The sequence below is a fragment of the Thermobia domestica genome, chromosome 14, assembly GCF_964235325.1.
Source record: "Thermobia domestica chromosome 14, izTheDome1.hap1.1, whole genome shotgun sequence".
NCBI lineage: Eukaryota > Metazoa > Arthropoda > Insecta > Zygentoma > Lepismatidae > Thermobia > Thermobia domestica.
Window position 1 is genome coordinate 62,816,213 of NC_137467.1, and position 27,429 is coordinate 62,843,641.

At 35.0% G+C, this 27,429-nt stretch overlaps 1 protein-coding gene across 1 annotated transcript in view; it reads left to right on the forward strand.

Annotated features, from left to right (window-relative positions):
- Positions 1–5,270: 5,270 nt before the first annotated feature.
- Positions 5,271–27,429, forward strand: part of LOC145669699 (uncharacterized) — a 58,486-nt gene continuing 36,327 nt past the window's right edge. Inside the window, exon 1 of the mRNA XM_081737992.1 lies at positions 5,271–5,461. Within this exon, the coding sequence (XP_081594118.1) occupies positions 5,444–5,461 (18 nt within the window). The 5' untranslated portion in view covers positions 5,271–5,443. The remainder of the gene's footprint in view (positions 5,462–27,429) is intronic.

The following is a 27,429-nucleotide window of genomic DNA, read 5'->3' on the forward strand; positions in this document are numbered from 1 at the left end:
GATTTAGGAATTTTCTTTAAAAATTTTGAGAAACTTCTAGCGAACTTACGTAGAAAATTTAGTAGTGTAGTTATCTGTGGGGATATAAACATAGATTGGTTAAAGAATTCAACTGATAAATCTAAGTTTCAAGATATGTTAAATTTATACGAACTACAAACTATTATTAACGTACCTACTCGTCAAGGAAAGACAGCTATCGACCAAATTATTATTCCAAAAAATAATCTTAAATGTTTGTTTGAAGTTACTGAACTTGGATTTTCTGATCATGAAGCCATTTATTGTAGAATACCTACCGAGAGAATAGTGAAGGGAAGTCCGAAACCGATAACGAGAACAACCAGATCATTTTCAACGGAAAATATAAATTATTTTTGTTTTCTATTATCTCGTGAATCTTGGAATCCCTTGTACGACTTACCTAGTGCTAATGACAAATTCAATTATTTTGTTGATGTTTTCTTACATAATTTTAACATAGCATTTCCATTACAGTTACGGAAAGATTTTAATAACATGAAAAAGTGGGTCACGCAAGGAATAAAAGTTTCAAAGCAAAAGCTTATATATTATCATAAACTTAAGAAAACCTGTGTTAATTTACCAGCTAAAGTTATTTCCCATATAAAAACATACAAAAGAATATATCAGAATGTTATTCGAACAGCCAAAAGAATCCACAATGACACTATAATACACGGATATAAAAACAAAATGAAAGGTGCGTGGAACGTAATAAACAATTCATCAAAGACTGTTCCAATGCGCGAAATATCACAAGTTAATTATAGAAATAATTCTTTTGCTGATCCTGCTGCCATTACTGAAGTCTTTAATCAGTATTTTCTTAATACTAATTTACCACTTGGAAAGTTGGATCTCGCTGTAGAGTCAAATATTCCATGCAACAAACATAGTATGTATGTAACTCCGGTAACTGAAGAAGAATTGTTGGACTGTATCAAAAGGCTTTCTAGTACCCGTTCTGCAGGTATAGATGAAGTCCCATCCCTAATTATAAAAAAGAGTGCGCATTTAATAGTGAAACAACTATGCTTTCTTGTAAATGTATAATTTGAATCAGGCGTTTTCCCCGACAGATTGAAGACTGCAAAAGTTATACCTTTGCACAAAAAAGGAAATACTTATGATGTTCAAAACTATAGGCCTGTTTCTATTTTGTCTGTTTTCTCGAAGATTTTTGAATCACTAATGTTATCGCGCTTGAGAAATTTTATATCCTGCCATAACCTAATCTCGTCTTCTCAACATGGATTCCAAAAAGACAAATCAATTGATACAGCGTTGTTTAACTTTATTAAAGAGGTTTCTACAGTACTTGATAAGGGAAAATATGCAGTAGGTTTATTTGTTGATTTCTCCAAGGCATTCGACAGTGTTCAACATTCTCTTCTACTGGCAAAACTCCAGAAATATGGTATTAGGGGTGTAGTACATGAATGGTTTTGCTCGTACCTGACAAACAGAAAACAAGTAGTAAAAATACAAAAAATAATTAACAATAAACAAGTCACATTTTCATCCACAACTGCTACTATCTCTGCTGGTGTTCCTCAAGGCTCAATTCTTGGGCCAATTCTTTTTTTATTTTACATAAATGATCTTGTTCAATATATGTATCCCCAACATATTGTACTATATGCTGACGATGTAAATGTCATAGTAACAGCGGACAATACACTTGAACTAGAAAGTAAATTAAAACAAACTGTGGAGCGTTTGATAAAATGGACATCTCAGAATCAACTGCTGATAAATGCAAAGAAAACAAAAGCACTAAATTTTCATTATTCATGTACACCTCGAACAGTACCACCCATTGTGATAAATTCAACTGATGTAGACTATTCAAAATCCACTAAATTTTTAGGTGTAACAATAAGCAATAGGCTTACATGGGATGCACATATTACTGAGCTAAACAGCAAATTAAGTCGTATCTGTTTTGTCATTTATAGACTACGTGGTTCAGTGTCAAAAGAAACTTTGCTGTTATTGTACTATGGTAAGTTTCAATCATTGTTAAATTACGGAATAATTTTCTGGGGAGCCTCCTATTCCAGTGTTACTACTTTTCGTCTACAGAAAAAGGCAATAAGATCTATTTTTAATCTATCACCAAGGTCCTCATGCAAAAGGGTCTTTCAGTCAAATAAAATTTTAACTGTGCCTTGTCTGTACATATACAAAAGTATCATATATGTAAAGAGAAATGAAAGTAGTTTTCTTCATGTTGACGATGTACATTCATACAACACACGACAAAAGAATAACATATTCACAGCATACCAAAACTATGCGTGCACCAAAAGAAGTGTTCTTCCTATGTCCGCTAAGTTGTTTAATAAGCTCCCAAGTTATTTGAAGAATATCAAAAACATACGAAATTTCAAAAATGAACTATTTAATTTTTTGTGTAACAAAATGTATTATCATATTAATGAATACTTGGGTGATAGTTTGTAAAATAATGTAAATCAATTATATTGAAATGTCTTATTATTATTTGACAAGTCCTATGTACTGGTCTCTGACTAATAATGTACGACACGAATGAATAAACAATGAATGAATGAATGAATGAATATTTTACACCGGTGCTGTATTTGTGCACAGTGTACATTAGTTGTATTTTATGTTTACAAGTGGAACGCTACAAGTATGAAACCGTGACAAGTATTATTGAAACTCCCCCTCTAGAGATGCCCTTCAGTTTCGCCCTGCCGTGACTCGGTTAGATTGTATTCGTGCTTTTTAGTGGCCTACTAGCATAGGTTGTTTCTTGTTTTTTGCATTGCAGTTTTTATGCATACATCTGGACGCCGTATTTACACGCAAATCCTAGAAGAATTTTAATTTTTCAACAATTGATTATGATGGTCCCCTTGAAATTTAACTATTCCATTTGACATGTTTCCATGTCGGCCAGCGCAAATCATTTAGTAAACAGTAAGAAGGAATTTGTAAAGAATTGTAATGTTTGAACAATTATTTCGAGTTGTACGGCAAAAGTAAAGCTGCACGAGAAATCTTCCTAAAAATGTACTTAAAACATTATGTCGAGCTTCACATGAAAGGCAGTAGCGCGTTTCAAACTTATTCGATGATTTGTAACTAAACATTCAATAAATGAGCTGACAAATACAAAAGATAACGTGCAGTTTGAAACGGCGGCAAAGTAGAAATTTAAAAAATACACGAATTTTATGGTACATATAATTAGGTATTTCCAGAAAAAAATGCCTATTTCATTGGTGCATATAGGCTACAACTCATACAGCTAACCTTTGTAGCGATTTATAATATGGTAGCAAAATAATAATAAATAAAAAAAAATACTCAGTTAGGGCCAATGACTTTAGTGAGAGTTCATCTGTACAAAGTATACCACACAAAGAAATTTGTTTCGTGACCTGATGGATGATGCCAAAGACTTGGGGAACTATTCCGATATGGGTTACGTCAACGCAAAGCAATATTTAGCATTTTGTTAGTGATCATCGGCATAACAGTTATAATGACTTCTTGCATTTTTTGTATGAACAATTTCTTGAACAATGCTTCGGAATGATCCTCTTAGACGTGCAAACGAAGAAAGTGAATAATTATCTTGATTACACCACTTGGCTACACCTAACAGCTACAATACAGCCAAAGAAATTGTGCTCGCAAATCATCCTTTGTATTACTTCAATTGGAACACTCTTACTTATTTCATTCATTCGTGTTTAAAAAAGAAATAATAACAAGTCGGTAATATTTACAGATAATGTTGAATTGTTTCGATATTACTCCCCTAAAGTTGCACGAGAATAAGTATATTCACTGCACGAAATAGCTATTAGGTAAATCTCGTAAACGTATTTCTACCATCCTGTTAAAATTTGAATTGGTATTGCTAACTCAAGAACAATTTATATTCACATTACGTTTAATTAGTCCCTTCAAGGACTCAAATGGGTTTCATTTCATTGTATGTCCATTGCTTAATGTTTTATTTCATTTTAATAATTTCTTCACGATTTCTCCAACGCTGAAGGAAAAAAGGGAATTTTGAAACAGCGTTACCATCTTGTACAGCACAAAATTCTCAGCTTTTACAGAGTACCGAATATCTTGGTAAGTACTTGACTTATCGATCTCAAATAAACATGACAATGCTCCTTATGACATACTGATTTCTTCTATGCATTTAAACCTATACTGTACTAGGGACCTTTTCCAAGTTATTGCACTATTTCCAAACTCAATTTTTCTCTCTTCTGTTGTGGCAACACTGTTTAACTGATCCTTCTAAACTTGAAGTCATTTTAAAGAGTTCTTCCCAGTATTTCATTTAATGTGCACAAATAGTTACTACTTCATTCCTTGTGTGTGTAAAAGGCGTTTAAATTTGACATATGTTTTACAATATTTCTCAAAAAGTATGCAACACTGATCTGCGAGTGTCATCTCTTTCGTCTTTGTTTTCATTGCTGATTCGAATTATGATATTAAATTTAGGTCATTCCATTTAAAAAATCATAACTTTATATTGGGTTGGCAACACTGTTCACCTAGTGATGTTACCCAATACATGGATAGATGTCCCCCTTCCTGTAGTTGCTTTGTGCAAAGTTTCGCTTCTCTCACTCTCTTAGTTCCTCTGTTATAAAGGTGGGACATTATAAATGGTGCACCCGGTATATATATATATATAATATTAAGCTTATTTTCTTGAATGTTTGATTCATACATTTTTAAACGTTAGTGGTTTTGGAGAAGAGAAGAAGAAATATTAGAGGATTATGTGTTTAATAGATTTAACTTTCATTAATGCGTTTCTATATGCATACGCATTTGACAAGAAAGAATATAATATTTCGATTATTCACATGTTGTTATAGTAAAATATTCACGCAGTTTTCCTATACCGATCTATACTATAAGTAGTAATGGAAATAGGGGTAGGGGTAGCACTAGGAGTAGGAACGGGTTAGATGCCCCGCAGGGGTTTATTGGGTTTCTGTTCTCGGCATAAAATGGACAAATTAAAGAACCTTTTACTATTCTGCACAACAATAATTCTGCATACCTTAAAACTCTTCTGGGCTGACGATTTGTAACAACTTTAGAAATTTGTAAAAACTTCACCAGCATGTCAGTGGTTTCGCTTCGTCACTCTTACCTTTGTATACTCTCAATCACTTTTCTTTTTTTTATACACTGTGTTCATTTGGTAAATAAATTACAATGTGTGCAGGATGTTACATTTCGATTTCTTTATTTCTACGTACAAATCCGTGTCGGACGTAAACATACAACGTACTTCAATTATTCACTTACTCGTCTATTAAAATATTAATATTAATTTATTCTGTAAATTTTTGAAATTGTGTATTACGGACGAATACGTTCATAGCAGGTTCGACTTCCGTTAATGTATTTTCACATACAGGTAAAAATAAACCATATCTTTTATGATTTAAACACTACTCTAGTAAGATATTATCACACATTTCTTCTGTAAATTTTATTAATCTGTGGATCAGTATAATCAAACTGCACCATCATAAGTAGTCAAAATCAGTATATCAGCAAATTACCCGTGACATAAAAAGGTAGATGTATTAATACATAGAGTGTTGAATATTATATTAGAAATCATCACTTGCTTCGTGCCCATGGCCGTCAGTGCAGACAGTTGTAAGGTGGGATTCTCAAATTGGTTTCTTGGTGATATTTTTTATAAAGGAAAAATTAAATTATTCTTCACATGTTGCGAATTATTATTTTATGTCAATGTAATTCAAACAGCATATATCACCTTCTGAATTGTAAAAGCTCGTAACAATAAGCACTTGTATACTCCTGAGTAGGTCATTCTAAGTATTAACTTCTGAAGTGGTTTATATTGGTTAAAATAATGTTGCCCTTGTACTTAATGCGTTAGGGTTTCCGCCTGGTACTTCCTCTCTCTCTCTTCTTTTGCATTCTTGAAATTTGCCCTTGTACTTATGGAGTTTTCCTTGGAATACCTGTTTTTATATCTATGGGAAGAACATAATGTGTCCTTGTACTTAGTGTATGAGTATGTGTGGGGGGATTTGAAAATCACATAGGGCTATCGCATGTCCCGCGTACGTGGATACTTCTTACTGTTGCACTACCTAGAGAAATGACTGTATTTGATGTACAAGTGGTAATACAGCACATAACAAACGCAGATCACGATGTATTCATACTCTATGTTGGAGTGTGAACACAACATGATGTGAGTTTGTTGTGTGTTGTGTTACCATTTATACATGATATAAAATCATTTCTGTAGGAGATGAGAAGTAGCTGTTGTAAACTATTTTCCGCGTTTTTATTGTAGACGGAATGATGAATTCTGCAAGTTTGGTTCCAATCGCTCAACTCCTTCTGGGCTATACCTCAGAGCCGAACCCTTACCCCGGAACCAAAAGATCAAAATCACTGAATCGTAGAATCGAAAAAAAAATGAGTTAAACGACCAAAGGAAAAACTTGCCTCTCAGGGTTTTCAATGAAAATGCCTTACACTTTTAAACTTATTTTGTAAAAAATTACGCTTTTCAAATATAACGGAGAAAACTCCTCTTCACATGCAGGATGCTCAAAGCTTTCACAACATGCGTTTATAAAGTAAATTTTATAACTTGTAATTTCTTGTATGTATAATATAAACATTATTCCATGACTATACAAATTATTAAAGTAAAACGCTTTATAAAGTATACTTGCAGAAAGTCTTCATATTCTTTTCAATAAATACTTCACAAACGCTGCTTTATTACCACTTCTTGTCTTGCAGCACTGACACTAATCTTCACATTCAGGTCAGTAAGAACAAAGGCGCTTTTGACATACCCTTCCGCTGAGAACAAATGTTTGCATTCAAAAAACTGCCACGCGAATGATTGAGGTAAAACTATATTAAGGCACACTTAAATTGAGGATAACGTACATGAATTAAAATTTGTAGAAAATATATGTTATATTAATGTCTCTTCTGGAGTGCCGATTTCACGTTCTATATTTCCGCACGTATCCACACACATCATACGTGCCAAAAAAAAAAAAAAAAAAAAAAAAGGCGGTTGAGAACATCAGTCCCGCGGATCATAATAATACGAATTCTCATCGTCGTCCCGATGATAAAAAGTCGCTTTCGTTTCGCTGCAGTAAATAGTCATGAATATAACCCTAATACAACAGTGTTATCTTGTTTGTCTTTTAACCATTTCTTGTGCAAAGCATCAAATTTTACTGCATTTTTTTCCCTTCAGCTCCATTTCTTCAGGAAGATATAGCAATCTTCTTTCAAATGACGTGTCGGGAAGAAGCGGTTGGACCGACGGATATATGATCGTTCATACATTCTTGTAAATAAATCGGGAAATGAACTACAGTTTGCGGTATTGCCTTCGTAGGTAATAAGCGTGTCTGCCGACAACGGAGATTACCCTTCCCCGCCTGTAATAACTAACTTCCAATGTACACATTCCAGTTCAAACACTATGTATTTGAGTACAATTATTTCCAATGTACCAGCTTCCTTAACGGAGATATAGAAAATTATTTCCATATTGACAGTTGGTAGTTACAAGAAACATAAAATCACCGTTGGTCCGGTAATGACAATCTTCCTTTTACCCGACGGCCAATATTAGTAATAATGTAAGCAATTGGCTTTCATTATAGTATATTTTTACAAGACACTGTGCAATTTAAAAGCATTTTCAAGGATGACACACAACTTCATGTTTTTCCCATAGCGTTGTTCCCGCGGCGAATCCTCTCGTAAGAATCGTCACCGTCAGCGTCCCGACCCTTTGTCGAATGTTTCGGATGGTATAGTGTACAGGCTACAATTCGGATTTTAAATCAAGTATCTTCATCCTACTTCCAGTAGTTTTCCTTTCGTAAACACTTCAATTTTTTGGTTTTTCCGTCTGGCCACACAAGAACTTAGGGAGGCACCTTTCCTCGGTGACGTAGTCGTAGGTCCTTCACTATAGTTGCCAACACACCGGCGGCAATTCCCCATAGGGACACTAATCACCTTGTAACTCAGAATATGAATGTAATTATAATGCGTTGCTTATTCGACATTCTACTGGGTAGTATGTGTTGAAAGTTAAAATGGGATATTATATAACATACGCGGAAACATTGGAATGGAAAGATAGTAAATGTAGAAGTTTGCACTGTAAATATTTGACCGTCAAATCGGCAATCCAGGAGAATTTAATAGGTTGCTGAGATTCTTTTATGGAAATTGAAGCAATAAACGTTTTAAATAACCGCTATTAGTATGTTTTGAAAATGTATCGAAGTATTAAGTTGAAAATTTAATAACTAAAATTAACTTCTTAAATTTATTCAGGTTTAAATCCTCTGGATACATGATACTATTCTTGCAAGATTTTCTTTCTCCTAAGACCATCTGCAAGACTGAATATTTCATTATATAATAGTTACTTGTACAGAGTACAACAGTAATTATTGTTTTACCTCTCACTTCGTTAACCTCACAGTATTTACTCGTTTGTTAATAATTGTTAAGGAATTATTTTTCTGGTTAGTTAAAGTGGAAATATTTGTCTATGAAATGTATATTCTTTATATCTATCTGTTATGGAGAAGAATTTTTAAGAACCGCCCGATTAGACAGCTTCCATTCCCTTCCCGAGTGCTAGTAATGTTGCCAACTCATACGTTAAGAAAGTTACATCTGTAGTTGCGTGATAGGACTATTCCATCTAAAACATCTACATTTAGTGCCACAATTACATCAACTTTACAGGATTGTTCACATTTTGTTTTTGTTACTATTACAAAATAAGTATTTTGTATAAAGATAGGCTTCTTGGTTCCCAGATGCCTTTTCCTGAAGGAGTCACTACATCTCACATATGCTTCTCAGCTGTGGAAAGGAAGTAACTTTTAGGTAAATTCAACTAACCCTATTTGTTTTTCCTCTCTTTGTGCTTCAGTTTCAGCATTCGACGAACAATTAACAAAAAAATTGCAGAATCAGTTTGTTCCTTACCAATGACAACGGTCACACAAAAGACTGCAATTCGAAGTACAATTTCAGAACATTATTCCAAACGAAATGCTTTTCACTACAAAGTGTACATTGAATAGTAATCAGCAAACATGAGTTCCCGTTAGCCTAGAATTACCAAATAAACACTATCGAATGCAGGACATTCTTTCAGAAACAGTCTAAGTTTTCATAGAACAGCAGGACTTCTTTTTCTAAATTTTGAAACTGCTTTTTTTGTACCTTATAATTGTTTTGACGACGTTGAAGGTGTCTTTTTTAAAGAGAAAAAAGACTTTTTGAATCGTTGTTTAGGCTTTCTTTAGTTCTGAAACAGGATGATGACAATAATAAGGTTAGTTTCAAGTAGTGTTGTTCATTAGACGAGAACTTTCTCGTATTTTCTTTTCTTTGAGATGAGAAGTACATTTTAAAATTCGAGACGATGAGAAACGTGAGATAATTCTCGTCTCGTTTTTAAGAGGAGACAAAAAGCTTCTCGAGACTTGTGAAAAAATCTAGTGCATTAAATGTGTTATAAATTTATTGTAACACACTCTTCGTGGTTTAAATGTAATATAATACACTCTTTGTGGACGCAGAAGGCTTCTTATAGCTTCTATATAAAATTAAGAAAAAATGAAGGTATAGATTTTATACATAAATTTACGAGACGAGACTAGCAAAATTCCGAAGCGAGACGAGAAAAGCTTTCCGAAAATCGAAACGAGACAACCTTTTTTCTCGTCTAGTGAGAAACATTAGTGAACGCTACTTGGGTATGCTATTCATGTCACATTGGTTTGTGCGTTCAGTTATGTCTCGTTTTGCATATAAAAATACAAGCGAACACACTCTTCATTTTTCGAAGAGTAAGATATCCGCAGCAACTGAGCGCCGTATTATATAAAAACGAGAATAACCTATTGATAACAAAAATGGACTATGATTACGCGCTTTTCAAAAAAGGGTGTATCATAAAGACTCACGCACACACATTTAAAAAATCGATGTTGAAATATGCAATATATTTTTTTTTGTTATGCACAGCTAACACAATTTAAAATCTGCTACAGCTTTATTTAAACAATCAAGCTCTCATTTTTTAGCAGAATGCTGAACATAGTTCCAGTACACTTGATATCAGGTTCAATCCAATATGGAACATACAGCTCTGGAAAGAAGTGAGCAATGGTTCAGGTACAATTGTGATATCAGATTCTCTACTTTATATTTACGGAGTTGATTGAACTAGTGATGATTTCAAGATCCGAGGAGATTACTATCTCTTACGAAGCTACGAAATTTCCCTCGGTGAATATCTCCGACCGTGTTTAGCCACTGGTATTTGTATTTTGTCAGTACTATTTGGATTCCTCCCCAAAGGAACGTGGTGTTATAATCCCTGAGCTAGCACTACTGCTGAAAAAAGAGTACCTGTGCGCTCGCGCAAGCGTAGTGCGTTCGTCACGTGTTGGGCGAGCTGGATATAGTGATGGGCAGTGGGAATATTCCCGGTGGGAACAAAAGTAAAAAAGAGAATATTCCCAGGTTTTTCCCTGGAATATAAATTCCCGGGGAGGAATTTACTTCCATTTCTTTATTTTATCTTCCAAATTATAATAACCGTATGACTAATCACTTTATTTTCATTACTGATTTACTTCTATGCTTTAAATAATTTGGAGGTTAAAAAAATAAAATTCTTTGACTGTACTTTATATAACTAATCATTAGATCAATCCAAAAGCATAAAAAGCATAATATCAATACAGACATATGGTTGGTATCTTGAACATGGTTATGGTTATTTAAGAGTCCAGAAGAAACTAATTTTAAAAGCATAATAAAGCATGATTTTAGAAAATAAAGCATAAGGCATAATTTAAATATATAACACAATTCTTGGAAAATTTTATTTAACTGCAAGTTTAACATACTTTATTAATATTTTTTTTTTAAAAAAACATTATTTACAAAGCAAAATAATTGAGAACATAATGCAACATTGAAAAGCTAATTTTTATTTCTGCAAACTTTTCGGTGTAGTCCGTTGGTGTGGAGAAAAACAAGGAAATGAAAACTTTCCGCCAACAACTAATAGTACACAAGAACTCAACACTGTATTGTTATGTGTACCTCTTGAACTTGAGCACTTGCTGTATTTTTTGGTGATATCTTGTACTTTCCCTTTCTGTATATATGCACCTCTAAGACGCACACAAGTGAAACGAAAACTGATTAGAGTAAAGCATATAACTTTACAACGCATTAAGTAGAAATTTCATTAAATATTAATATACAATATTAATAAATAGAACAAGATATTTAGAACATTTAATGTAAGTTATAGTAAATATTTTACATTATACATGATTAATATAAAACAATGACTGGAATTAACAATAAAGCATAATAAAGCATAATTCGAAAAAAATAAAGCATAATTACACAAAAAAATAATTGTGTGTGTTATTGCCCCTTCACTAAGCAGTTATCAAGAAAGCTTGTGCTGCGTTTCTTTTCCTTTTTTATGTTTATTGCAAATGCCATTACACTATATTAGGCAAACAGAGAAGTGCAAATCGACATTGGAACAGCTGCAAAACGCTATAGGAACAATAAATGGCGGAAGAAGAGTTAAAGATTTTGGGATACATGAGGCTACATTAAGAACAAAACTGTAAGCTAGGACTGTCTCTTCTAGCTGTATTCAGCTCTACACAAAAAGCGGAACTTGCTGGCTTTAGCCAAGTTGTTTTACGGAATGTCTCCAATTGAACTACGCAGAGTAGCTTATAAATACGCAGAAGCTAATAATATCAAGCATAATTTAAATAAAGAAAATCGACTTGCTGGGAAGGATTGGTTGAAATTGTTTTCAAAGAAAATTTCCACGCTAAGTTACGGAAACCTGAAACAATTTGTATTAAGAAGGTCGATGCATTCAATGAAAAAGAGGTGAAAAGGTATTTTAAGAACCTGACAGAAGTAATCGAAAAATATTACCAGGGCGTTTTTGGATCCAAAGGGAGTAAAACAGCTCGGAGCATAATACCATTGGAAAAGGATAAAACCGTTACAAAGCTGCCAATTCTTACATACCCCCTATGTTTATCTACCCAATAAAAAGCATGTCACGTCAGCTGCAGAAAGGAGGACCTACTGGATCTATATATTCGTGGGTGGACCAATGAAAAATGTTTCTTCCAGTGGCTGCAACATTTTGCTCTTATCGTGAAACCAACAACAGATGATCCAGTCCTACTTATTTTGAACGATCACACGAGCCATATTTCATTAGAAATTTACAGTTTTTGTAAGGAGAAAGGAATTGTTATGGTCACAATACCACCGCATACCTCACACAAACTTCAGCCGCTAGACCTCACCATTTTTGCTCCCTTTAAACATATTTTAACCAAAAATGCACACTGTTTTTGAGACGCTACATTCATGAAAACTTTCTCCATATGACGTAGCCGAGATCTTTAATAGAGCTTATCTGAAAGCAGAAAGCTGTTAATGATTTTTCTTAAAGCGGGTATTTGTCCTTTGGACCCGGACACTTTTAGAAAAGATTTTGAAGCTGCTCAGCAATTCCAAGCAGTAGAACTTGAAGATGAAAGAGACTTCTGAAGAAGTAAATAGTAATTATTTTCCGATGCTCAAACTATTATAGGCCTACGCCAAAATGAACAATCATTATCGACGAAAATATTCTGTAGGGCTAAATCGAGAACACCAACTATTCGGAACATCATCACAACAGTTACCATTGCTTGTCCAACCGCCTTCTTTACAAACTGAGGCTTTGAAAGTCTCACAGATTTCTCCTATCCCTTGGCCTGGCAAGGCAACTCCTCGAAATAACCAAAAAAAAAAAAAAACATTCAGAAATAAACAAACAAACTTCTACTTCAACCAAACGAATATTGAAAAACCCTGAATTCAGAAAGTGCACTAAGCGAAGAAAGCACCAAGACAGGAAAGTTGAGAAGAAAACTCGAAATTCAATGTTGTTGGAAAACGTGAACACAACTTGAAAAAAAATTAGAAGTAGGCCTAAATGTATAGGTCTGAATCGTATAAACCTGTTACTAATATGTAAATGAATCGTACAGGTCTGTACGTCAGCAAAAAACTGAAGTTTTTGGAAAGTGATTCTGGTGCTTTACGTTAAGGAATATGCTCTAGTAACTAATGCGTGCCAATACCCGATGAAATGCGTGAGATTACCCAATGTGGTATGGAATACCACGCGTTTCCCGTTTTCCACAAAATTTATTTTTACAAAACCTATGAAAATCAAGGAGCACTATCAACGACCGAATATGAAAGTAGAATGATTAAGTTACATCATACATTTTCTTCGTGTTAATTTGTTTGATTTGTAGTGAGATATTGGAAAATGTATCTTAAGTGCGTGGTATTCCTCCACTTTCCCATAATAATAATATTAGTACGAGGAGGAATAATAGTAGTAGTAAGAACGGGTTAGAAGTCCGCAGGGCATGTTTTGTTTTACCTGGACCCCCATGATATAGATTTTGTGATCAACTTAAAACAGCTGGCTAGGGTGGTGCGCAAAAATCGTACTTCCGGGACCATTACTCTCCTGAGCGGGTCATGATACTTAACAGTCTCAGCCGAATTTGATTTTTTTCATTTGTTTTATTAAGATGTCTATTTCATTCCTTGTTATTGGTTGTAGGAATGTCGATTTTTCACGTTTTTAAAGTTTTAAGTCCGTTAACCTAGTTTTACCAGTTTATCTTTTTTTTTAATAAGAGTTTGTCTAACATTTGTGAAATATTCATGAAATGATGTTGCAATGCTCTTTGGATTTGTCATATTGACATCCTCATAGATTACGCTACTTATAAGAGTAATATGCGTTTGCATTATGAGCTCTTTAATTATTTTCCACATTGCTTGTGTTTTCTGTGACTGAAGCACTAGCGGATCCAGAAGGTTCGTTTGGGGGGGGCGGTCCGCTTCTTGGAAGATGAGCATAGCCTCAAGGTGAAAATAATTTTACTTTGCAAGAATCTGACGCATATGAATGCGGAACTGGAGGGGGGGGGGGTAAACCTGATTAACAGATTCCATTTTGGGACTCGAATTTGTATATTTTTTAATGAAAGTATATTCCTTCTGTAGATTTAAATTAAATGCGCATTTTCGTTTCAGAGACATGGCGGTGTCATGATTCACTAGTCACTGCAATGTATCAGATGCACTGTCTTGCACAGTACTTGCACAAAAGAAAATACTGTATTGACGATGGCATTCATTTTAACGAAAGAGTGTACAATTTGCAATAATCATTTATATTTTGAATAACAATTGAGGGACATCAATTGAAAAAAAATGACACATTCGGTCTTCGCAAAACTAGATAACAAAAGTATACATGCATAAAGAATAATACAAAGTGTCAACAAATAACAAAATACATTATGATATTTCTATGTACACTCATGTTCACAATGATTGTCGCATATCTATAACTGTCTTCTTGTACGAATATAATTTGATAATGATTTTGCAGGGTACTTTTGATACTGATAGGTCTACTATGTATATAATCGGGAAATGTATATTTGTGGTAAATTTTACAGGAAAAGAATTATAAATACGTATTATTAGAATGAGTAAAACAAAATGTTGCTAAATGGACAAGGAAGTTTTATTTTCGTTTTATTGTTCTTATTTACTGTTCGTTTGACATGAAATTTGCCACCTACATGTATTTGCCGATTATACACATACTAACATTATAAGAAATACCGGATGAATTCGTTATGAAATTATATTCCTACAACAACATATTTATAGATATGAGACAATAATTTTGAACATGATTGTACATTTCTTGGTAGTAAAAATAATACAATAATTAATTATAAAGTAATGTTCAATAGTATATGGCATACAGTTCCAAATTGTCCAGAATATGGGAGAGCAATCTTTACAGATTGCTTTCATTTCTGCTTGTATCAGATTTCAAAAATTGAAAATTGAAAATAAAAAAGTATAATATTCAAACTGAACTCCAAGGATGTTTAGTGGCTCTGTGATTATTCCCAGTGATAGTGATTGCCCGAACATGAATTTCGTGGCTTTCCCCCCAAAAAAGAATGTTATGGTTTTTGCCTTAAAAATACGACCTGCGCACTCAAGGGCACAGATCAAGTACAGGAGAATGAAATAGATACACTTCCTAATACATAATACTAATCCTCACTGTATTTAAACCTTGTACTGTACTACTAAGAGTAACCCAGAGCGACGGTTTGAAGTTGAACTACATCAGTAACATGTAAGGAAATGATTTATGAATATAAATCCTATATAAATATAATATATTGCAATACTCCTTAACCATATAAATCACTACGAAGGTAAATGCACAATTTATTCAATAAAGTACTGTAAATAATGTAATAACAAAAATATCGATAATAAACTTTCTCTTACCCGAAACTCAACAGAAATTTTGTCAGATCTAGCACGAAATGTTTATAAATTTTACATGAATTAAAATTTGAATTAAAATTATGTAGAATCACAATATAAGCCATTATAATGTATAAATAGAAAAAACTGAAAGATTAACAAAGCCTACAACAAAATGAACGAAAGATCACAAATGTAAAACCAAAGTGGTGTTTCCGTTCATCACAGCACACAAACTATATTTCCTAAAACATACCGACTGGCGATATTATTTGACAATATCAGATATTTGAAAAAAAAATGAAAATTTAATATTGAAAAATTCTCACCTTTAAACGAAATTACCAAGACAGAATAAAGTGCATAAAACTTGTTGGTTTCCTTTCATCTCTGATATAATATGGACCCCGTTTGGTCTAATGGCTAATACGCTTGCCTTTGGTGCGCGTGACCCCGGGTTTGATTCCCGATGAGGGTGCAGTTGAACGAAAGTAGTGGTTCGGATTCCACTATAATCAGTAGGCCCACGCCTTATTTAGCCGTCCTGGCACAACCGTGGAACGTTAAACAAACAAATGTCACATGTATAATATATAACTGTTCATTAAAAATATAATATAGCCTATATACCGGTACACATTTTTTTTACGATCGTAGTTGTGCCCTTTTGTTAGTTAAAGATTTTTGAAAAAAGCAATTTCAAAAACTTTCGAGTTCGTTCATCTTTCTTGATTTTGTTTGCGATTCAGATAAGTCCAAGCAGTTCAACTTTATACTCAGACTGATGACTTTTGGGGAATACCCACGAGTTGAAAATAATTACGGCAAAAACCACGACGGGCGGAAACCACACAACGGCCTTAGTCACTTTGCAGTCCATCTCTGTGAAAGTTACAGCACAAACTCAAATCTACGTCCTTTCTTGTTACTGGCAAATCTGTCGATGACACAATCGTAGTCTACGTTTGTCTCGGTGCGTATACAGTAGGGCCAGGCCGCTAAGTCAATCTGCACTCATCCGAGATCGTAGCTATGCCTTCAACTTTTAGTGTTGAAAATGTCCTTTCGGCTGATGCTCTGTATAGGGTATTTTGTGCGACTACACCGCTTTTGCAGTGGTATAATTCAATATGTAAAGAGAAAAAGCATTAGACCAGACTAGGAACACTGAGTTGGAAATTAGCTCTATTAGGTAATTTCTTAAATGCAGTTTTTACAAACATAATATAATTATAGCTATGCTTACAACAAGTAATTGTGTTTTACTAGCCTTCGCCTAGGTAGGGCTTCGCCCCCAAACCCACAATTTGCTCTACATACGGCCTCGCACGAAATAGCAAATGCTCCTACGTGCTACTGTGGCAGAATATTTCGCGTTCTTCCTTCTGTCTTTCATATAGAACTGGATTGAGCTAAAACTCTGTCATGAAATTAAACACCTCGAAAGGCATTTTAGTGAACCACCCCAAATCTTTTCCTTCCCTTCTATGTTAAGTAACAAAAACGCTCAAATACATGCTTATTTTAACTGAAAAAATAAACTATCAACATTCATGTCTCTAACCTTAAGGGATCCCGACATATGGGCATCCTTAAGGGATTCGGAGAGAAGACCACCCCTTTCTTTCTTCGAATTCCAAGAAATCCTTCCCTAGTGACACATTACGTCAAAAACTCTTATCTGTTGCCCGAATTCCAAGTTTTTAGCTTCAGCGGTTTGGCCTGTGCGATCAGTTATTCACTCAGGACTTCGTCTTTTATATAACAGCTTGTAGCTTGTGTTATTTCCCAAGAAAAGAATAAGTGCCATTAAAAGTCACAATGAATCCCTGGTTCCTTCCGAATGTTTCCGTGTTGAACCCCAAATGTCACGGCTCTCTCTGTTGATGTAGTAGCTAGCGAACGTATCTTTGATACATGAGGTTATATAGTTTGATTCCCGGTGAGTGAGCATCGAACGCACTACAGTAGTTCAGATCTAACTTTAAACTCTAGTTCTCGTTCTGTAAAGCATCGCATTTGACAATCGACGTAACCAACCGAAAAGTCTCAGATTCAGAGAGTTTTTCGGTAAGGAGTGCTGAAGATTCTATATTTCTCTTTATTCAAGGTAAAAGTACTTGAAGTTTCGGGACCCGATTTCCATTTCCAATTCCTTTTTCTAGAATACAATTTTAAAATATACCTTTTTAGTTTAAAGAGTGAACCGTCTCACCCTCCTTCCTACAACTGTTCACCCAACGAATGAATCACATTCTTGCTCCTGTGGGGCTTATGTGACCGCCTCAAGGAACTAGGGACAGAAGTATTAACACTTCAAATATGTCTGCATTAAGTACCACACATTTTGATTAGACTCTCCTAGGCTTGTCACACAGATTGAATCGGTCGGGAAAAGACCATATTTTTATTTTCCAACGATAAATACAAGAAGTAAAAACCAGACCTTTTGGGGGGGGGGCGGTCGCCCCCTCCGCCCCCCCCTTGGATCCGCCAGTGGACTGAAGAATCTTACTACTATTATAATTTTATTTCGTTTAACCATTCATGTGTTGTTTGTAATTGGATTAATTCACCCTAGTAGAGTAAAGCTTTCTAATTTAATTAATTTATATTTGTTTTCTTTTAAGAATTCATATATTATTCATTTTATTTATTTCTTATTTGTTTTGATAATTTTTTTATTGAAAATGGAATTTTAAACTATATTTTTTTTGTATTGCCTATTTTCTCAAACACATTACTCACGAAATTTTAGCTCATAAATTTCACCTCACGTGTCCAATATAAACGAATAAGGATACAAACCATGCGCGCCCTCAGGATTGCTTCCAAGGAGGGGCAAGACATACGCACATACATACATATATACCCCACTCTCACACAATCGCATCAAAAGACGTATGCACGAAATCCTTCATGTTGACCTGATCAATTATTTTAGCACAGTATATCTTCATTAACTATATAGTAAACACATATAAAAACAATCAACAGATTAGACATTAGGATAGCATTGACAGGAAAACGACGCATCACAAATAATCTACTTAGCCTACATTTCATTCACTGGTGTTCGTTAAACAGAAATTCTAGCCGACGAGGACCCTCCTTAGCGAATCTTGTAATTGCTTGCTCTATGAACACATTCTTGTTTACAAGTATATGTTTTTGGTGGACACAATGTACACAATGCACTGAGTCTTTCCTCCTCCATTCTTGAGCGTAACCAAGGTTTTACTCTCATTGAAGTACTAAATGAACGTTCTGCTGTGCAAGCAGTCGCTGGAATTTTGAATTACACTCCCAACAGCGACAGCCGAGGCTTCTGTAGCTGTGTATAGTTCAGTCCATGAGCCAGACCCCTAAAGTTTGGCAAATGGTACCACTCAGGGGGGCAAAATCCACCAATACTTTTTGAACAGATACATCGTCCAGCATGTCAAAACCGCTCGGTGGACTTTTGTCCGGCACAGCTTTCTTTAAATATGACATCACCAATATGGCCGCCTACTGATTTCACCGTAGTAATTTTAAACGATTGTAATTGCACTATTGTTCAAGATAGAAACTTAATTCTTGCTTTATTGTCGAGAATATATTCCAGGTCTACATTTTAATATCAAAACGTTTCTAATCGTTGCCACCATTTTCTAATATAGTGCCTGAAGATGGAGAAATGTCATTGTTACACATTCAATCGCAACCTTTAATGGCGAATAACTATGAAACAGCTAGTATATATTTTCACAAAAACACGATGGAATAAAGTTGTGCATTTCAAGAGCTTTCAAACGACACCTAAATCATAACTTATCTTTACGAATAACGGAAATAATTCATTTTATGCACTGCTAGATAAAGGGTTTTAAGAATTCAAATATTAGAAATATTACGCTGTCAACATATGGCTCTGACTTTTATTACAAGATATAAATAAAGCCTTGTGATACTGATTTCGGCAGAAACATGTAGTGTTCAATATGTAGTTATCGTTTGTTGTATTTCTAGGTTTACAATTGCAATATACCGTAAAACATTACAGAAAATGAAGCAAACATGCATACAAAGTAAAATTTTCTCAGCTAGTATGAATAGATTATGTAATTGTAAGTGACGTTATTACTTATATACTGAAGGTAGAAGAATAATCATAAACTCTACACTCTGACGCACACACACACACACACACACACACACACACACACACACACACTCATACATACAGTATATAGGCCTATCTATACTGACGAAGTACATAAATATTCGATTTTAAGTAATATGTTATATTGTATAGTGTATATATACTATTTTTCTATATTTTGTCATAAGATTGTTTATTTATTACTCTTACACACACAATACTTTTATATGATGATATACTGACACAATCCAAAATATTTGTATAGTGTAAAAAGAATAAAGGTATTGAAATCATCTTTAAAGCATACGGGAAGACTTTCTGTATCTAATTTACTATGCATCCTAAGTATTAAATGAACGGTACTATACCCGGTTTCACACTCTATTTTACGGGTTACTCTATCTGTAAAATAGAATACATATGCATATGCTACTATATGATGCATATGCTACTATTTGCAAGTTTATCTACCATTTTTTTTAAAAAAAATGGTATTGCTTCTAAGTGAACCATGTATACACCTTGATGCACTACTTTATCGTGTTACATATTTTCATCACCGTCCTCATCTATGTTCTCCTGAATGTTAAAATTATGCTCTTATACATGTCTGAAATTTACAGGTGATGTTACTACATGTCTCAACTTTACAGGCAGGTGTGCATTTCATGTTATTGCTAATAAACTGACAACTAGAAGACCTACACTCTTTGGTACATTTGCATGCCAGGAACCCCATTGCATCAGGAGTTGGAGGACCTTTCATTTACTCAACTTGTAGCTGGCCATCTTCGAATAACCATTCATGGCCATCTGGACTGAGAATGTTGTGACACTTTTCGAGGCTTCTCTTCTAGATAGCTGACTGATAATTTGTTCTTTAGCGTGAAGATATATTGTAATCGCACGTGCTGACAACTGGCTAGATTCAATTTCACCTTTCTCCAGCCTAAACAATTGGTACCGCAGCTCATTAACGTTGATGATATGTGACTTCGGTGCATAATCCTACATGTAAATTCCATACACTGACTGAATTAGAACGAGTGAATGAATGGAAACCAACAAGACTTCTGCATGCATCTTTTCCCAGAGAGGAGGCAACCCGTTTCACATCAATGTACTTTTCTCTGTTTTCAGTGCCACACTTTATGAATAAATTACCAATATGTCCACTGAAGAAAAGGCTGAGAACAAGAACATCGGTGTCAAAAGACTCAATGTTCACAGGTGGATGATCAACATTTGGATGTTTTGCATACAGAAGAATTCGAGTATCAGCTTCTTTCTGAGATCATCACAAGTAATACTTTCTTTACAAGTTAGTCTTATGCATTCGTATTTCAATGTGACATAAAACTGTTTATGATGAAGTTTCTGGAGATATGTGGGAGATTTCCAGTTTTTAACAAGAAACTCGATGAGTGCTGTTTAACTTGCAGAATAAGCCAGTAACCTTTTCTACTGTTTGATTTTTTTTAATGGACATTATATTTTTGTACGCAAACTAGAGGTGGACTCTCGATTAATCCTCTCTGTATTCTTTATGGTTTTATCATCGTACACATCGAATACGTCAATTCTGTTGCTGTCTGATCCAGCTAGCAAGGCTGCTGCAAATACGCTCTTTGACATCTCGTCAAAAGTCTTTTGCTCTCCGTTAATCTTGTGAAAAAAAAAAAACATCCCATCAATTATACAAGCTGATGGTTTCGGTATGTTTTCTGCAGCAGATACTTTTTTCTCAAGGTTTCTCTGAAGAGTAGCCTTGTTTGTTTTCTTCATAGTTCCGTCACAATTAGTCAAAGCCCATGGTAGTGATCCTAATGCATGTTGTAGAACTAATTTCATGTCGTTTTTTGTTTCCACTTACTAAGCTCATATTTTCAAGTAGCTTATCAGCTCCAAAACAACATCCTTATTCGTAATTCTCAATTTGTTGGACGTTTGCATATAACTGAAAGTCTTAAGCCTTAATTGCTGAGGTGGTTATGGAATTTCGAGGATGCCTCATTGAGTTTCATTCTGTCATGTTTAAAATTGATGAAAGCATTAGTCCCCTCCTATTTGGCATTTAGGATATATTTTCCAATTTGGGTACTAGCAAGTATGCCAGTCGATAATGACAACAAGTCTTCTGGACCGAGAAAAGGATTTCCGCAATTGTTCTTCATTGTGTATAGAAGTGACTGTACATTCTTTTCATCCTTCTGTGCCCTAGGAGGTTTGAGGTCAGCATGTGACAAACCACCTCTTTTTATATCAGTCATCATTCTTAGATTCATAAAGCATGAGCACTCTGCTCTTCTGTAATACCTGGCCACTGCACCAGCACCTTCCAAAAAAAAAAAAAAAGATAATTGGCCGATATGAGAAACACCAAATAATTTATGTGAAGTCATAATTCAAGCATGTTTGTCACACCATCCAAACACCTGAACTACAGAAAGAAATCCACTGTGCATTAGGCGAATCTCTTATTAGCAAACGGCTCTGCGCACGAGCACTGGGCAAATAGCTCACAACCTGAGCCTGAGCGCGAGTCCAAATTTAACTCAATCGCGATTGAGATTGACAGATATGTAACAGTGTACATTGAATATAACAAGACTTTATCAACAAAGTAGTCTTAGATTTTTCTCCAATCCCAAGAGCGAGTAGTTTTTCGTAGTTAAGGGATTATTAACGAGGGATTAAGGGATTAACGAGGGACTAACATAGGACCTGAAAATCGGGTGGTACCCGCTAAAATCGTTTAATATGACTCTGGTCTAAATGCCTAATTCCTACTGACAACTGCTTTACACGAGAAATATCCAAACTTGCATCAGCAATTACACAGAATGGTTTTGTTTATTTGCTTCCTTAACTGAAACATTTTTTCGATCCCAGCCCCCGCCAAGTGAACTTTGTGGTGGACAAACACCGTGTGCGTGGGTTTCCTCGGGGTTCTCCCGTTTCCTCCCACTTTCTTCATTCCACCATTTCATTCATTACTCATCATCACCGTCTCCTTTACCCTAACCGGCATACCGTGGGACGTAAAACTCAAAGATTTCATTTCATTTCGTAAAACATTTTAAAATTCCTTTTCACAAACTGAAATCAATTCATTTTGAATTCATTTTGAAATATATTTCGCATTGCCGATCGTCCTTCAATGTGTTGTTTGAACACAGTGGGCGTTATGTAGAGTCGTTCTGACAAGTGATTAGTACCATACAAAAGAGTTCCACTAACATTTGTTTTCTGCAATAGTCAGGCCTTTAGTGTGACGCTAATCATACCTTAAAACAACTCTGCAAAAGGTGGAGTGTCTCCAGCCTCGACACGAAAGTCTAACAGATCAAGGAACACGCCCGAGTTTGATTTATCACCTCGAACAAATATATCATGCGTTGTGCAGAAAAAGTTAGAAGATAATACAGGAACTACTTTTAACTTGCTTGATTCCGGAATTCGGACAAAGCTATTCCCATCTTTTTCCTCTTAGAAAAGAGTCTTATATCCATTCTGAACTCTACACCATTTACAAAGATTTATTTAAAACAAACAAACAAACACCTTCGGCTTCCGAAAGCAATTAACTCAAACTTTTGTCATCAGAAGAGCCTATAAAATTTAACCTTTTTCGAAAATCAAAGGGGGCAATTGCCCCCTCTTGCCCAAATCTGTAGGCGTCCATGATACAAACTGATATTATTTGAAATATTGTTACATTTTTATTAGCTAAAGTGTCACTTCATCGTGAAATTATCTTGTTTGGATACCATGATGAAAACTGCAGTAAAACTACGAAACATTTCTCTTACTTAAGTGTAATATTAGCTATAAATTTAGCTTTCATTTTGGAAGGAAATAACCAATTTAGCAATATTATGTGCATATTTTCTGATGAAAACACATGTTTCCAACATTTTCAGCGCAATTTTAAATATATTAAACAAAAACTAACCAACTTGTGCCAAGTTTCCACTAAAAAGCAATAATGCTAAGTAACTATGAGAGGGTAGGAGTTCAGGAGTGTGTTCTACGCGAATGTCGCATTGGCAGGGGTAAAAGTGAATGGGAGATCCATTCCCCACTTCCAAAATTATCTATGCCGTACCTCCACTTCCTAAAAATTACCATTGGCAAATACAGGAAGGGGGCGGCCTGACATCATTGGTACCCTTACCTTTTCAGTTCCATTTCTACCCCTGCACATAGGGAGAAGGCGCTTCAGAGACGGTGGATAAAATACAAAAGAGAAAGCGGAAAACACGTAGCTCCTATTTAAGGCATAAAATAACACACCTTATGTTGAATTATATATTTGACGTTATTATGGTCGTCAAAGCTATGATCCAAATATGTCATAATTGTTTTAACATTCGTATTTTAAACTTTTTCAGCTTTAAATTTTTCGACTAGTCTTTAAAGGCATCATATTCAGCGTACACAATATATATCTTCCTCAGGGATTATTACTGGAGGCAAGAGATTACAAATGAATTAGTCGTTTCGAAAAGGTCATATATCCATCAAAGTAAGTTGTTGAGAAGAAAGAAAAATCTTTGGATTGCAAGCTCAACGTGCACAATGACATCGACGATATTAAGGCAATAGTGTAGAGTGTGAAACAAAATGTCACCATACAATTGGTCTCTTCACAGGTGATGCACGTTTCTTCGCGTACGTTTCAAATTTGCACTAAAATGAAAATGTGGTGGGGATGAACATAAGGCTTTCGCAATGACTGATTCAAATGCAACTTATGCTATACCTTAGCAGAGCTTAACCAGAGCTTAACCTTAGCTGTTATTAATTTCCAGGCCATAGCGGACATAGCTATTAAGGCTGCCACATCTCTACAAGTCTTATGATATAATAGACTACAATAAATGAATAAAATCAAGAGAATTAGTATTAGTCAGTCATTGTCCTGGCTGTTGTTGAGTGGCGAAGTGACGAGCTTGAGCCCTTGCCTTCCATGTTTCTTGCGGCGTTCAGAAATTGCGATGAATAAATGAGAACAGAAAGTTAAAGAGGAAGGAGGCGAAAGACTAATTATGTTTTGCAGGTATGTGGATGATTGCTTAGGTATTTGGAAAGAAACGAAGAGACAGTTCGAGCAATTTGTGGGAAGAATAGAAGATAAAGAAAAAGGAATAAGCCTAGAGGTAGAGGGGAAAATAAACTTTTTAGATATGGCAAGAAGAAAAGTAGGAGGAAGATTTGAAAGAACATGGTATATGAAACAGTGTTCAGCAGGTGTTTATTGCCATAGAAGAAGTGATGTAGACGAAGGAACTAAAGGGAACTTTATTAGAAAAATGGAGAGAAGGATAAAAATGATAGACAGTGATGACGAGAAGAGAAAAGAAGACATAGAGCAGTTTCATAGTGTATTAATGCGGAATGGATATAGTGACGATAGATTGAAGAAGAATAGCAAGAAAGAAGAGGGCACAAGGCTGAAGGAAGTGAGAGAAGATACAGAAGAAAAAAAGAAAAGATGTTTCCGGATAGAGAGCATAGGAGAAAAAACGGAAGTCTTAAAAAACTTATTGAGAAAAGAAGGAGTAAGAACGTACAGAAGAGGAAGTAGAAGAATGTTAGATGGGTTGAGAACAAGGAAAAGGAAGGTAACAGAGATTCAAAGAAGTGATGAAGGGGTTGCATATAGAATTAAATGCAAAGAATGTGACATGAGTTATATAGCAGAAACAGGAAAGAGGTTATAAGAGAGGATTAAACAGCACAGGGACGACGTCAGACTGAAAAGAGATAGTAACGCTATATATAAATGCGAAGGAGATAGGACTTGAAATAGACGGGGAAGGCGTTGCGGGGCTGGAAAACGAGAAAAGCGAGCATTATAAGAAAATGGAAACAGGCAGAATGGATACGAAAGGAAGGAAGCGAGAAATTTATGAATTGGAATAGCGGACTAAATATATTTGATGTATGGAGGAAGATATTAGATAAAACAGAGAAGAAAGAAGAAGTGAAAGCAAGTGTATTGAACACCGGATAGACAATTAAAAGTTTATGCTTTTTAAAAAGTGAAAGTTATTCATTAAGAATACAAAGGTGTGCCAATTAAAAGTTTAGCTCTTAGGTGAAAGTTGATCATTAAAAGTTGCTGTGGAGTTTGTATCTGGCAACATTGTGAAAAGTTTAAAAACATTTGACTGTAATGGAACGTAGTAGTTGCGGCAGAAGCTATAGAAAAGGTTGAAGTAATGTGCACCGGTAACATTTGTAATTTTTGAGGACATTCAGTCAATTTGTATGGTCTTGTTTGTCGAATGATAGTAATGTGTGATGTTTAATGGAAAATAGACAAAAGATAGAAAGTTGTGTTTTCATTCTTAAACACGAATTGCTTTTATAGACTGTAACATTTTGGCACACCAGCGTGAGGCGGGAAAAAAGGTCGAATCATGGATAAATTAGTAAAGGCCAGGAAACCGGTGCAGATATCGTTTTCAAAGGCTTATAATAGCTTAGTGGCTGAATGTGAAAAGGATAATGTAAATGTGGAAAGTGTCAAGTTATATTTTACGAAGTTGGAGAGACTTATAACCGAATTGTCAACTTATGATGAAAATATCCTTGAACTGTTGCTTAGTGATACAAGCAAAAAAAGTGAAGCACGTTACATGGAAGAGTACAACAACGTGGAAAGTTACCGGGAAATGTTCGACGAAGCGCGTGTAAAACATGAGAACATTTTGAAAAAAGTAACTCCTTCTAGCAGTTCAGGTGGTCATACAGGTAAAAAGAAACTTAAATTACCGAAAATTGAGTCGAAAACTTTCAGTGGGGAAATAAGTGAGTGGATAAGTTTCTGGAGCCAGTTCAAGCGAATTCATAACGATGATGAAATCGAGAAAGAGGACAAGTTCCAATACCTGCTACAAGCAATTAGTACCGGTAACAGAGCATGGGACGTAGTGAACAGTTATCCACCCACTGCCGATAATTACGATAAAGCTATAGAAAGTTTATGCAATCGTTTTGGTCGAGAAGAATTGTTGATAGAGTACTACATACATGAACTGTTAGGACTTGTTATACAGAATGTTTCGAATGACAAAAATAAGTTAAAATTGTATTCCTTATACGATAAACTTGAGTCATATTTACGTGCGCTAGAATCAATAGGTATGACTAGTGAAAAATATGCAGCTATGTTATTCCCCTTGGTAGAATCTTGTTTGCCTGATGAAATTTTGAGGGTTTGGTTAAGGCATACAGCGACTGCCAGTGTAAGTGATAGTAATGCAAATACGTATAGTGAGAAACTAAAACAGTTGTTACAGTTTCTGAGAAATGAAGTGGAGGGAGAAGAACGCATTGCGTTAGCTCAAGCAGGGTTTAAAGTGAAACAAACTTGCATGGTGAATTTTAAAAAGAATAAAGAAGAAAAAAGGGTGCCTACTGTTAATAATCTGTTTTCTGGACAAAATCAGGTAAAAGAGGACAAACAGTGTGTTTTTTGTGAAGCGTATCATTTACCACAAAAGTGTGAAAAGGCCAAATGTATGAACCTAGAAGAGAAAAAGAAACTTTTAATACAGCAAAAATGTTGTTTTCGGTGTTTGAAACCTCAAAAACACACTGCCAAGAACTGTACGTTTAATGTTGTTTGTTTTTTGTGCAAGGGAAAACATTTTTCGGTTTTGTGCTCGGAAAAATTAGACAACAAAACAAAACAAAATTCAGAACAGCATAACGTAACGCTAACGAATCAAAAT